A 14,426-nucleotide genomic window follows, 5' to 3' on the forward strand; every position below is an offset into this window, starting at 1 on the left:
TTATTTTTATGATGTTTTCCACGTGATCCCATTTGCATATTATTTGTAAGTGAAAACGTTAATAGAAAAAGTTGCACACCTCCAATTCCTCTGAAATACATGGACTCCGGAATCCTAGTGTCCGGCGTCTTTAAACTCCGGAATCCAAGGTCACCGGAATCCTTGGAATCCGGAAACCTACAGATCCGCGGCGGTGCGCCCGGGAGTCCTTTACTGAACCATGTTCAAATAAAACAAAATATTTTTGTTTTTCATGCATTTATTCACAATTCTGTGTACACTGAATACATGTAATACAGACTTTTTATGCATTATACATAGGACACGTAAATCGCTTAATAACAAACATATGATAATAATAATAACAATGCCCAATACATCTTATGTCTTACATTCTATAATGGACACGTAAACTGTTTTATAACAAACCTATGATAATAATGATAACAATGCACAATGCATCTTAAGTCTTATAATGACCATGAGCTAAGGTGTGAATACCGTCCTTAAGAATGTGTCTCTTATCGTCAAAGGGGCTCAGACTGGTTTTATTTAGAACAACAGTGTATATTTGGTGGTTAAATGATCTGAACGTCACCATCGACTCCATCTGAAACTCTTTTTTTAAAAGACAATTTTTATAGTTTTCGTGTTGTATGCTCGATTGCACGACTGCCTTTTTCACGCCCTTGGCTCTTTTCTTTTCTTCTTGACAAATAAATTCGTTCTCGTTTTGAACTATTTTCTTTTCGTAAATGAAACTGTACATCTTGGGCTTTAGACCTACGGATTCTCGCATGGTATGACCTTGACATTCATCCTTCATTTTACCTAAGACCTTTTTGTTGACATTGCTATGAAGAAAATGTGTTTCAGGGTAATCACTGAAATCAAAGCAATACTGACTCTCCTTCATGTCTACATACACATCCTCGGTGGATATGTCGTAACACAAAGAGTCTGTGTCTGTAAAGCAGAGAGTAGCGCGATCGCCATACTTTTCCTTGATGTAATTATAGTGGAAATCGTACATCAAGACTTTGGAAAGTTCCAAAATGGAAAATCCCACATAATTTGGTCTATTGAGGACCAATTTTTGTTTGGTAAGCTCTACAGAAGCAAGATCTGCATTGAAGATCTTGAAGGATTTAAACCCAGGTTTAGCCGAAAGCTTTAAGAGTCTTTTCTTCTGGTGAACGAGTTGAATGTCCACCCTTTTCCGCAGATTTTCCATGGTCTTCCCGAAAACACTGTTATTCATGAGTTTGAAAAAATCTTTCTCAAACTCGTTTTTGGCCCCTTTTCGCATTGTTGTATTGAAATCGATATAAGCTTTCAGCCAAGGACTTTGTTTGAAAGACAGTACCCGATGAATTTTGGTCAGTCTCATTCCCAAAGCCAAGTAGAGTTGCAAATTTCTGTAGTGGACGACATATTTCTCTTTATCAAAAAGGTTTGGGACTAATTTGGTAGCAGAGCCTTCTTTCATTCCAAGCCTAGTCAAAAGGTCTTTCTGATATGGTGAAAGCATCTCTGGTTTTATTTTAAATGATTCGGGAGCTAACGGATAGTCACTGTGGCAGTCATGCAATTCCGAGGGATATTTCAGATCTACTTCAAAGATATAGCCAGTGTCCCCCTCCATAGAGACAGAATTGACGTCGATCGTCTCTCTCTCATCAGAGGTTAGCCAACAAAAATCATGAGTTGGTAGATGTTGACTCATGGCCCACCCGTAGAGATTGTTGGCATCTAAGTACATCAGATAGTTTGAAGGTTGATGCGGATCGTAGTCGTTTAGATAGGGATTATTGGCTTTCGCGTGCCTTTTAGAAATCATAGCAATACCACCTCTGAGCCCCTTTTCCACGAAAAGATGCATGTCTGGATCGGTTAATAACTCGAGCTCCACACCCGTCATTTTCAGAGCGGCCTGCCAAGCTAATCCCGGGGCCGTGTAAAAATGAGCCGCATCGAGACCGTACATTTCAAGACAAAGACTTCGGAAATTTTCAAACACGTCTGCCAGAAGATGCACGTCTGTCTCCATGTACAGATCGTGGTATTGTCCTAAATTTTTAATTTGAAAGACGTCCCAAACCCACTGTGCATGTAAATAGTCTTTATCAGACACGGTCTTTCCGTCTAGATCATTGTAGAAAGCCCGTTGGGGTGGAAGTGTCGACTCTTGAAATCTTTTAAAGGAGTTCATGTATCGATACGGATAAACTCCTTTTCTATTGAGCAACTGAAGTTTTGATTGCTCATTTCCAGGATGAGAGGAGGCAACGTAAGCTCGTAGATGAGGAAACTTATGGATGCCTTCTTTTCCGAGATTGGCAGAGAGTTTGTCAAGGGAAGTTGACAAAAATTGAAATGTGTCTACGAAGTCTAGTTTCCCCAGCGAAAATGAAATGTACTTCTCGTGATTCTGGGGGATGCAGCTAATCTTTTTATGCTTGATTTTGCCGATGGCGGTCATAATGTGATGTGCATCATAACCTTTGAGGTTATGAAAGAATACTGGGATTCTTTCTCTCAGTCTTAAGTTAAGATTACAGTTGCTATGAGCAGCACCCCGGAATTTCCCCGTCACATGACAGTGATCACGAACAATGTCATCCCCCAGAACTTGGCTACAAATGCAACAATAAGTGGCTGATCGGAAAGCAGCAAGTTCTTCGTCGGACAAATGCATCGGCTTTGGGTTCTTAAGAGCATTCACGAGGCGTTCTTCCACATTGACCATGTGCTCAATAAACTTGTCAACGGCATCAGGGCCACGATACGTCACGTGATTTTCAACGGTGTCTGGTGAAATACCTACAACTTTGTAAGTAAAACCAGACGGTATGTGACGAGCCAACTTGATGGTAGAGGACTTGCTGGGATACCGTTGACATCCATAATGCCTCTGTAGAACACTCTCAAAGTCAGCATAGATCACAAACGGAACTTTGAGTTGCTTAGATACATCTGTATACTTCAGCCATTTGTCCTCCTCGGTTGGCATTTCGGTCCGCTGAGCACCATGTACTTGGCAGTTAGGGACATGTTTCTTGAGAAGACTTTCTTTTGTAAAACCATGGAGACAGTAATGACAATAGAAATATTGGTTATTATCTCCGTTTTGATCTCCCATCAATCTGTTGAAATTTTTGATCCAACAGTAGTGATGCTTTGACCCTTTGGAAATTACAAGGAGATCAACATGTTTTAACCCTCTTTCTTTAGTGAGATGAAGGGGATAAAGTTCACTTTTTTCATACCCAAACACGTTCACAGAGATGTTGTTCTTTTTCTCAAATTTAGGAATGTCTCCTATTCGAACCGGGAACGGAATGTCTGTAAAATCGAGTCTATCCACATGTTGTACATAATTTATAACCCGCTGAGGGTCTTTTGTTGCAGGGTAAAGAGAAGATAACACCGACCACATGAAACATTTTTGGTCCGTATTTTGTAAGTTAACGATAGCTTTTTTATGAGCCAATTTGGCAGGTAATGGAATGTAGCTGGAACCTTTTATTGGGCTGTAGTTGACGACGTGAATATTGAGCCCGATGACTTCATCCAATGCCCAATTACTTCCTTCCCTTTGGTATTCTAAGAAAGAGTTAATAATTTTCATAATGCTATCTCGTAGGGCCTGTTCAATGTCTTCTTTTTTAAGCACAATATGACAGCGTCCATGGAAATGGGGTTCGGCGTGCTCCTCTTGATTCCCTCGGGTCTTCGTGAAACGAACTTGCAAAGTGAGGTAAAATTTCATCCTTTTTCTTTGAGCAAGTTCTTTTTGCAGAAGAGATCGTATTGTCTCCTCTTTGGTCTTCAAAAAGGTCATGGGGTCGTATTTGCTCTTGTCTATAGCTTCCAAGAATATTTTCTTCAAATTTCCCTTAATGGCTTCTTCCTCTGTGATACAGTCGTCTTTAGCATCGTCTGTATCACCATTTTGAGGATCTGTGAAAAAAAGTTTTTCTTCTTTCATTGAGATGCCGCTCTAATTGTCAAGTCATGAGTGAAAACATTTTGATACACCAAATCTTAAAGCAAATCTAAGCTACTTTACCTTGAAGGTTATCGGTATTTAACGAGTCACCGCTTCCCACTTGATTTTGGATATTAGCGTTTGATATTCCTTCATTGGCATTGATGCTTCCTGTATTTAAGGATCTGACACGAGACGTACTAATATCATGTGATTGTGTTTTTCCTTGATGCTGTCTTATATGGCGTTCAAAGTTATCCCTCCTGCTGAATCGCTTGGGGCATATCTGGCAACGAAAGGACTCTAATACGTGTGTGGTTCTCTGATGCCGCAGCAAATTGGACCTACGAGTGAATATCTTTCCACAGTCTTCACATTGAACTTTTTCAGCAGCCATGGTTTCCTGTAATAACCACCCAAAAATGTTTTATCAGTCATTTTATGAAATAAAATCGACGCGATATGACGGATTCCGATTTCGTTGCAAAGAAAGATAGTAAAAATGTTTACTCGATCGTGAAAGATGCTTTTTAAGTGCATTATTATCATTCTCGGGGAACAGTGCACAAATGTATCGTGAACAAGCTTTGACGTGAATTAAAGTATAAACATATGTGAACTCATCCATGTGTGAACTCTTTAAACTGCTTAACTATAGAGATTTGTAATAATTTTCTATACAAAATAAAACGAACAAAAATATCATGCAGGGCGATATGTTGTCATACATCATTTCGTTTAAAACTTTAAAAAATATATATCAATATATTTGAAAATATTGAGGGTTTTCTTCTTTTATTTTATCACAAACGAACAAGACCATGAGCATTTCTCTAAGGTGATCCAAAGTCATTCTTGTGTAAAACGAGACTGAATCCTTTAATTGGGGTCTGAAGTATGACAAAAACTCGTAGTAAAATTGACTACTCAGTTGGAAAACCAAAATAATAGGGATGAAGTGTTAAACAAGGAAATCAACACTGGCTGCTCTTCCTTAACATAATAATAATATGTACAGAACAAGAATTAAAATAGTTCTGTTTGATAACATTTGAAATAAACAATGGTCCAAGAAAAAGCTCTTACCTTATGAAATCCTTAAGAAGGTATGCTATTTCCCCTTAAAGAAATCAAAAGCACTATGTACATTCCCCGTCAGTGATTTCAAAAAGGAATGTATTCTCCTAAGTGTTTTCTTTGGGCAGTTGTAATGAAATTAATTTGAAAGCGTAAGATCACTTCATTTTATACTGTATGTAGATCTCCATGGTGATTCTGGAATAACAATTAATCTGATTGGTTACGTTATCATGACATCATTTCAACCGTCATCATTTGAGTAATTTTCCATTGGAATGAGTATTTTTCCATTTGGAAATTCCAAAGGGTTTATAAATAGATTGCTCTGGAACAAGCCCTATATCTCAGCTATGATGAAAAATATTGTATCTTGCGAATATTCAGTCCTTCCAAACTATTTTCCCTGTTATATTTCATTATAAACTGCTATTTCACCAAAACGCTAATATAGAAAACAGTCTTAATGATGAAAAGTAGAACTATCTACTTGACAATTTCATACTCGTTTCGTAGTTAAGTGCAACATATTAGGATCTGACAGAAATTATTAATAACAATGTGTTTATAGATTATTAATGAAGGCGTAGATGAATATTATGTATCGCAGTTTTTCCCTGAGTTTATCAAAGAGGTGAATGTATTAGACATTTAAAAAACACCGTGCTTTAAAACATGTTCCTACCTGTAATGTTTTGGTCGACTGGTTTACTTTTTAAATGTCTTTTTTATTGCCCCATTGTGTACTTCTTTCAATCTTTTCTTGATTGAAGGCATTACAGGTAAACAAAAATCACGGTAGAATTTAAATGCCTATATTCGTTGAGACATGTTTCTACCTGTAATTTTCCGGTCGACTGATGCTCTATTAAAATGCTTCATTCAGTACGATCCTCATTCGAAACCAATAATGCATTTAATGTCCTTATTATTGAAAGTACGATGAAGATCATGCGTTGAGTCATGGAAAAACCCCAATAGGGACCAACAAAAGACCCGTGTGATCCCTTTAAATCGATTTTAGGGGTCTCATCTGAACGAGATTGTCTCTTTTGTTTCCTTCAACAATGACTGTAATTTATTCCATGACGTTGTGGAATTTCCGATTCTTAATGAAACAGTCATTTTAATAATCTATTGATTAAAAATCTGTTTAATCCATTCTCTTTGTTATATTCTTTGATACTCTCTAATTGCATTGTTTTAATTAAGATCAATAATATCTTTTGTTATTGATTTTTTTCAATGATGGTTTGTTTAAAATCATTCATGAGTTAAGGGGGTGTGTTTGTTTCAATGGTTATTTATGACGTCATCGGCTCCTCAAAGGAGCCGTGAGGAGCCCATTATAAGGTATCTGCGCCAGAACTCTGGTTTTTACACTACTTCCATATAAGAATAAATAAATAAAATTGAACTCAAAATAAGAGACCATGTCTGCTCTCCTCGATTATTGCTGATTTTAGGAAACATTTTATTTTCGGGGGGGGGGGGGGGATTTGGGAGTTTGTTAGGTGAACATAAGAGTGTTGTTTCATGAATCAAGGTCACTTGCACCCCTGTATAAAAACTGAGTTGATGTGTACCAAGTGGCTTTGGAGAACACGATATTCGTGTATTTGAAAACGGTGTCATTTGTGCAGGACTGGAAAGAAAAGATAGTCAGGGGCCTCTAGTATTGCATAATGGATACCCACTCTGATCATACTTGATTGCTCCATTAAATACGTGATTATGCAGACCGAAGAGACGTATATGGAATGAATGTGTGAAAATAGAAAATGAATACGGAAAAGATTTCATGCCTTCTGCAAAGAAACTGGGGGGATAAGCCGAGCCATATGCCTACATAACGATCGATAAAAAATCAATAAATTCATTTTACAAAAATTTCACTTTTTGTTGAATTAATGTAATGCTTATTACCATTTGCATATAAATTTGACAAAACCTGAATACTGTAACAGCGAAAATGATTCTGATTAACACAACAAAATAGCATCACGCTCAATTTTCAAAGAAACTGACATAAATTGGATGATATAACTACATTTTTTAAATAGAGTGGGTCATCGTACCATTTTTTTGAGAACGATTAATGAAAGGCAATGGAAAGATGTTGCTTTTTACACTTGCAAAAATTTGGTATGAAGACCCACTCTACATAAAAAATTAAGTTAACTTACTTAAATTTTCACCGTGGTCTTAAAAAATTCTAAGTCCAAAAACGCTTGCTAAATATAGAGAACTGTATGCTATTTAATTGGAAATGTTAGTGTGACTCCGTGGTCTAGTGGGTAGCGATGAGCTCTTTAAAGGGACGTTTATTGAGGAAAGTGTTCGAGTCATGCTCTGATTTTTTTTTTTTTTTTTTTTTTTTTTTTTTTTTTTTTTTTTTGATTTTTTGGTTTTAATTTTGTTTTACTTTATAAAAAATGTCTATAGGAATAACATATTTTTCACTGGAAATAAAATATATACATGTAGTAATGAACTTATTTACAGTAAATTATTTAAAATGCCGGATAAAAATTATAATAGATATTTGAATACTTTTATTCCCGTTTTATTTATTTTAAATAAAAGCGCTTCTAGATCACCATTATCATTATATACGATGTTAACATTTTTATAATATCTCCACAATAAGTGTAAAAACTCAATATGCAGATTAATTAATAGAAGTCCTTACCCATGTTAGACATTTGTGACAGTAAATGAAAGTCAACTGTTTAGCTTGTTTAGAATATAAATATCATTTTGAAAACTACGGTAAACATTAAAATGCTTAAGTAAATTCGAACAATTGAGAGATTTTTTCCAATAAATGTTCTTGCATAGCCGAAAAATGGGCATGGGCACCTGGCTCGTCTTATCCCCCCAGATTCTTTACAGAATACAACAGATGAAGCTCATTTTCTAGATAAGTTTCAAGTACGATCAATATACGTTTGAATACCCATTTAGGAAAAGTTTGAATAAAAACCAACACCAGATGAAAGATATATTATTTTTTAACAACAGACTGATCAAATTATTTTTCTTGCATTCTGTACTTATACGCAAGGGTGCAAATTTAGCGGGCTACTTCAAAACCGCTAAAATAAGCCAAAGTTAGCACCCCGCTAAAAATTCCCGCTAAACGGTATTATGTACAGCTAGCATTATCCGTATATTGTGCAACACCGAGAGGAAAGTGCATGAAAAGTTGCTATTTCTGTCCCTGACACAAATGATGACATTCCAGATGGCGTTAAAAAAATCAGAGGGGGGGGGGGGTGGGGCTCTGAGGTCCATTATCATACGATATACATGTCCATATCTAGTTCTACTGTACCTACATAGAATAGAATATAATATACTTTATTTCATTTTAAATAAGAATTCAAAATAAAGTGGACAAAATTCACAATAAATTGGACAAAGCTGAATTTATTATCAATTTATAAAACAAATGGCTGCCAAGCACCGCTCAAATTATTGATCACATCATGGCATTTGCATTATTATTCTGCATTGGCTTTTTCGAAACAAAAGAAGTCATTTTTTTAATGTTGATTATTCGGTGCATGCAGGTGTCTGCGTAATCGATACCTGCATGCATCAAATAAACAACTATTAAAGTCCTCTACACCGATTTAATTTTACAAGTTGTCTTCGACGTGATGGATGAATACCATAAAGCACAGAGTGGTGAAGATGAATCAAAAAATGAAAATAAATGCAGCAAAAAATTATTTGTCATCTCTGCCTTCGCAAACGTGTTCTTCCTCGGAGCAATAACTTTCTTGGTCGCCTTTCAGATAGTTAGGGGTTGTGACAAGAGGAATGACCCCCCGGGAAGCGAACTTTCGGCAACACAGGAGGACGTGTTCTTTTCGTGTTCACCTTGTTCCCCCATGATGAAAGCCGAGGATGTTGACACAATGAAATATCAAATTGGGAACAACTCCACTGTATGTTGTAAGAGAATCACTACCAACGTCCGACTTCAGGTTTGTATAAAATTCAAAAGAATGAATGGTTTTTTGCTGTATTTTAGATAGACGTTGTCGTTTTCTAATTTATATTTGAAAATTAGAATAAGTACACGACGTGTAGTTTGATTTCAATTTTCAAATAAAAATTAGTAAACGACAGCGTTTTACTTGTAAATGTAGATAGATGATTTTAATGTACGGACGAGCGCATCTTTAAAAGGAAGCAGACTTAGCTTGTTCAAAATTGTTCTTGCAGACGGGCTTGGTTACAAATATTATACGCATGATTTACGACACCTGGGCTGCACAAAGTACATGTATATATAGAGCATTTAAAATTTCGAGTTTATACAGTTGAACACAAGCTGCAAAACCTGCTAAATGAAAATATTCCAACCATGTATAGCATCATAATAATTTTGTTTAAATTAACAGAAAATATTTCAAGTCAACCTCAAATGAAATACTTGATTAATTCACATATGTATTATGTAAGCCTTAGACCCAATCTTTGATGTGGTTGTGGTTGCCACAGCACCTATGTTTGAAATTATTCAAGATTTTGATATCACTGACTTCTGTAACTTGTATTCGGACGTACATAATCCTGTTTCATTTTCTATCTTACCAGCCTTTTTTACAGAACACAGGTGTGAAGGTATTGTTGAAAATCAGTCACGTGTAAAACTATGGTCACCAGAGCAAGCAAAACATTTTTAAGAGAATGTGAATATAACTAAGGTCAAGGACATAGAAAATGAGTTAGATATTTTGACCAGTCGTACGGAAACAAGCAACATTAGTAAAGACACTATAAATGATGTTACTAATAAGCTATGTGATATATTTTTAAACACAGCTAAATCAACATTTGGGTTCAGTCGAAATTTTAAGAAAAATAATTGTAAAAACAAATGCGATAAACCCTGGTTCAATAAAGAGTACAAAACGGCTAGAAAGAAATATCATTTAGCAAAGGGATTAAATAGTAAAAATTCTTGTTTAGAAAATAAAGCTAATCTTCAATTAGAAAGCAAAAGCTATAAAAAGATACTGGATTCATGTATAAAAGATTATAGAAAAGGCATGACAAAAAACTTGAAATCACTACGCTCTACAAATACTCGAGATTACTGGAAAATTTTAAATGGTCCAAATATGTCAAATAAATGTGCTGTTGATATTAATGCTATGTTTGATTTTCTTAAGGGCATCAATGAAGGTTATGATAATGACATAGAAGATGGTGACACTTTAAGGTTCTCAACAGACAGCCATGAACGTGATGATTTTTTGAACTTTGAGATTAGTGAGGAAGAAATTTTATTTGCAGTAAAAAAAATGAAAAATAATAAGGCCGCAGGCTACGATCAATTGTTAAACGAACATATTTCATCAACAGTATCTATATTTTTGTCTGTATACAAAAAAATGTTTAATTTGATTTTTGATAGTGGAGTCATTCCAGACGAATGGCTCACAGGTACTGTCAAACCGATTTTCAAAAATAAATTATGGAGACCCAACAAATCCTGAAAATTATCGTCCAATAACACTTTTAAGTTGTCTTGGTAAGCTTTTTACCTCCATTTTATGTAAACGTTTGGAATGCTATGTAGAGAATTTAAACCTTATAAGTGAAAGTCAAACTGGCTTCAGGAAAGGGTATTCGACCTTAGATAATATACTGACTTTACATTTTCTTGCAAACATGGTTATGTCTTTCAAAAAGAAACTTTTCTGTGCTTTTGTTGACTTTAAACAGGCATTCGACACGGTGTGGAGAAATGGGCTTTGGTACAAATTGTTAAATAATGGCATTAGTGGTAAATGTTTTACATTTATAAAAAATATGTATAATGGAGTTAAGTCCCATGTGACTATGAATGGTTTTTTCATCTGAATTTTACAACTGTAACATTGGTGTACGCCAAGGAGAAAATTTATCGCCTCTCTTGTTTTCTATGTATATTAATGATTTAGAAGAATTTCTCACTAGTAAAAATGTGCATGGGCTATCCTTAAATGCAAGCAGTTCAAACACTGTAGAAAACCAATTTTGGCTGTATTTTAAATTATTTATTTTGTTCTATGCTGACGATATCATTTAGCAAAGCGATTAAATAGTAAAAATTCTTGTTTAGAAAATAAAGCTAATCTTCAATTAGAAAGCAAAAGCTATAAAAAGATACTGGATTCATGTATAAAAGATTATAGAAAAGGCATGACAAAAAACTTGAAATCACTACGCTCTACAAATACTCGAGACTACTGGAAAATTTTAAATGGTCCAAATATGTCAAATAAATGTGTATGTATAATGGAGTTAAGTCCCTTGTGACTATGAATGGTTTTTCATCTGAATTTTACAACTGTAACATTGGTGTACGCCAAGGAGAAAATTTATCGCCTCTCTTGTTTTCTATGTATATTAATGATTTAGAAGAATTTCTCACTAGTAAAAATGTGCATGGGCTATCCTTAAATGCAAGCAGTTCAAACACTGTAGAAAACCAATTTTGGCTGTATTTTAAATTATTTATTTTGTTCTATGCTGACGATACAGTTATGATGTCTGAGTCTGCTGAGGGTTTGCAACACGCTCTTAATGAGTTTCATTCGTATTGTTTACAATGGAAACTGAATGTCAATATAGACAAAACAAAAATTATGATTTTTTCGAAAGGTCCATCTGTAAAAAATGTATTCTACTACAATAATTCTGTTATTGAAATTGTGAACGAATTTAAATACCTAGGTATACTATTTTGTAAGGCTAAAAAGCATTTATGTGAGCAAGCTCAAAAAGCCATGTATGGTGTTATACGAAAAATTAGACAATTTAATTCACGAGTAGATTGCCAGCTTGATTTGTTCGATAAAGTGGTCACACCAGTACTTTTGTATGAATGTGAGATATGGGGTTTTGAGAACATTGAAATAATTGAACGCGTTCATCTCAAATTTTTGAAATATATTTTTAATCTGAAAAGTAGTACTTCTAGTTATATATATGGTATATGGCGAAACGGGTCGATTCCCTTTGTATATAACGGTGTAGATAAGAATGATATCCCATTGGGCAAAATTACTGGTAAGCCCTGAAAATAAGATTGTTTATGTTAAATATAAGAATTTATTTGAACAGTTTTGTTCAGGAAGTCATAAGAACCCTTGGATTTTATGTATTAAGAATATACTTGATACTTGTGGCTTCTCAAATATATGGAATGAACAGGCCTTTTTAAATATAAAATGGCTAAACATTATAGTTGAACAACGTCTTAAAGATCAGTACATACAGAAATGGCAAAGTGATATGCGCGATTCATCTAAAGGTCATATGTATAGTATCTTCAAAACAGAATTTGGATTTGAAAAATATTTAGACTTACTACCTAAAAAATTTAGAACAATTCTAATTAAATTAAGAACAGCAAATCATCGTCTCCCAGTTGAGACTGGGAGATGGTTTGGAATTCCCAAAAATGATAGACTTTGTAATATCTGTAATAATGGACAAATAGCAGATGAGTATCACTATATTTTAGAATGTCAATTTTTCTCAGAATGCAGAAAAAAGGTATCTACCTAGTAAATATTGTAATAGACCAAATTTCTACAAAATTCTCAGAATTGTTGTCAACTGCTGACTCCAAGGTATTAATCAAACTGCAACTACAGAGATAGGGTATATGAACAAGTCTGTCCTCCATAATTATTATTATTATTATTATTTCTATTTTTTGTTACTTTATAATTTGAATGTATTTCCGCGATTTCACGTGTATCTTGTATATTGTTTTTGTATATATTGTACATAGAACCTCATATACCATTAATTGGTTTGAGTGAATAAATTGAACTTGAACTTGATAAGGAACACGAAGTATTTAAAGTTAATTGGACCATTGATGTGATTTAATCTTTAATTTTAAGGTACCAAACACGGGACATCTGTTACAGGCATGTCGATCAAAAGGTAACAATTAAATATGTAATCTATTGTAGAAATTTAATTAAAAGTATAACGTACACACTATTGCAAAATTACCAAAATCCAAACTTTTATGAACTATTTTTGAAGTTCGTGATTTCATTTCATATCTTGTTCTGAATCGTGAATAAAGAGAGTCATATTAGAATAGTGACTTCAATCAGTTTCTGTAAGAATATAGACGTTGAATTTAAGAATTCAATTTTCATTTGGAATTTCAGCAGGTGATAACAGTTCTATTGGGGCACTCCTGTATATCAACCCAGATAGATATCACAAAGACGAGTCAGGTTTGATTTATCAAGTTTCACTATCTTTTTTAAAAAGTGTTTAGTGCGTGTTTGTTTGGAAAGGGGGGGGGGTGTCACCCTTTTGTGAGGCATTGGTTCAAAGATATGAGCGCTGATGTAGAGAAGTTCAGTCGTGTGCATGAACCATCTTTTCAATAATTGATAGTACTCTCGGACACTATCAAGTACGTTAGTCATTTTTACTGGAATGTGTATGCTCCAATTAATGGTTGGGTCACAGGGACAAACCAGACTTTTAACTTTCATCAATCTTTTTATTTTCAGGATTGCACTGGTCCCAAGTGAATGGATCATCCTACATAAACGGGGGCATAAAATACGAAGACATGATGGAGTATGGCAAACTAATTGTCCCAAGTGATGGAATTTATGTAGTCTACAGTTATATACAATTTGACAGTTACACAGGGGAGAGCACTCTGGACCGAACAAAGTCAGCAATGCTTTCACTCTTTAAAAATGGAAAAGAACTCGTGCATCTGAACAAGTTCACGCTGCGACGATTCAGTTACACCTCAAGTCAAGTGGGACCAATTTTGATCCCAATGAAGACTGGAGATAGTATTCATGTTGCAGTCAGCAATGCAAAGATTATCTATAATAACCCACGGTCGAGTGTTTTTGGCATTTTTAAATTATGAGTCAATTTTAATTAATAAAGAATGCCTTTAATATGAGATCTCTTCTCTCATTAAGGTTTACTGATACTCTGATAAGAGAGATAACACTAATAATGGGGTGAATTCTGTTATTCCTTGTTGTCAAGTTAAAATGTCTTCTTTTTTTGTCCAATTTTGCCCAACAAGCTATGCTAAAATTGTGTGCACTTTGCTTATAAAATACATATCTTTTGGAAAATCATATAAGCATTAAAGCAACATTTTATATGAGTGAACAGAGGGGTTATATGAACCTTAATTAAATGCTTCTGAAATAATGATAATTTGTATAAACACTGTAGTAAAAAAAAGTTCTGTTATAAAATGGGACCCAGATCATTTGAGTAATCCGTCTTTTGGTCTAAATTAGAATAAGTTGAAATTGAAAAATCTACAGAAAATCACCCTATT

At 34.6% G+C, this 14,426-nt stretch overlaps 2 protein-coding genes across 2 annotated transcripts; one reads left to right on the top strand and one right to left on the bottom strand.

Annotated features, from left to right (window-relative positions):
• Positions 1 to 463: 463 nt before the first annotated feature.
• Positions 464 to 3,991, bottom strand: LOC133202963 (uncharacterized). Its single transcript, XM_061338815.1, has one exon. It carries the CDS (start codon positions 3,989 to 3,991, stop codon positions 464 to 466), a length of 3,528 nt encoding a protein of 1,175 aa, XP_061194799.1.
• Positions 3,992 to 8,725: 4,734 nt separating this feature from the next.
• On the top strand, positions 8,726 to 13,997 carry LOC133202415 (uncharacterized). Its single transcript, XM_061338232.1, has 4 exons — positions 8,726 to 9,063; positions 12,988 to 13,030; positions 13,267 to 13,335; positions 13,621 to 13,997. The coding sequence occupies exons 1-4, from the start codon at positions 8,734 to 8,736 to the stop codon at positions 13,995 to 13,997; spliced, it is 819 nt and encodes a 272-aa protein (XP_061194216.1). The 5' UTR covers positions 8,726 to 8,733.
• The last annotated feature ends 429 nt before the right edge of the window (positions 13,998 to 14,426 follow it).

This window comes from Saccostrea echinata, unplaced genomic scaffold (genome assembly GCF_033153115.1).
Source record: "Saccostrea echinata isolate AGI-Se365-2 ecotype Australia unplaced genomic scaffold, CSIRO_AGI_Sech_v1 ptg000047l, whole genome shotgun sequence".
NCBI lineage: Eukaryota > Metazoa > Mollusca > Bivalvia > Ostreida > Ostreidae > Saccostrea > Saccostrea echinata.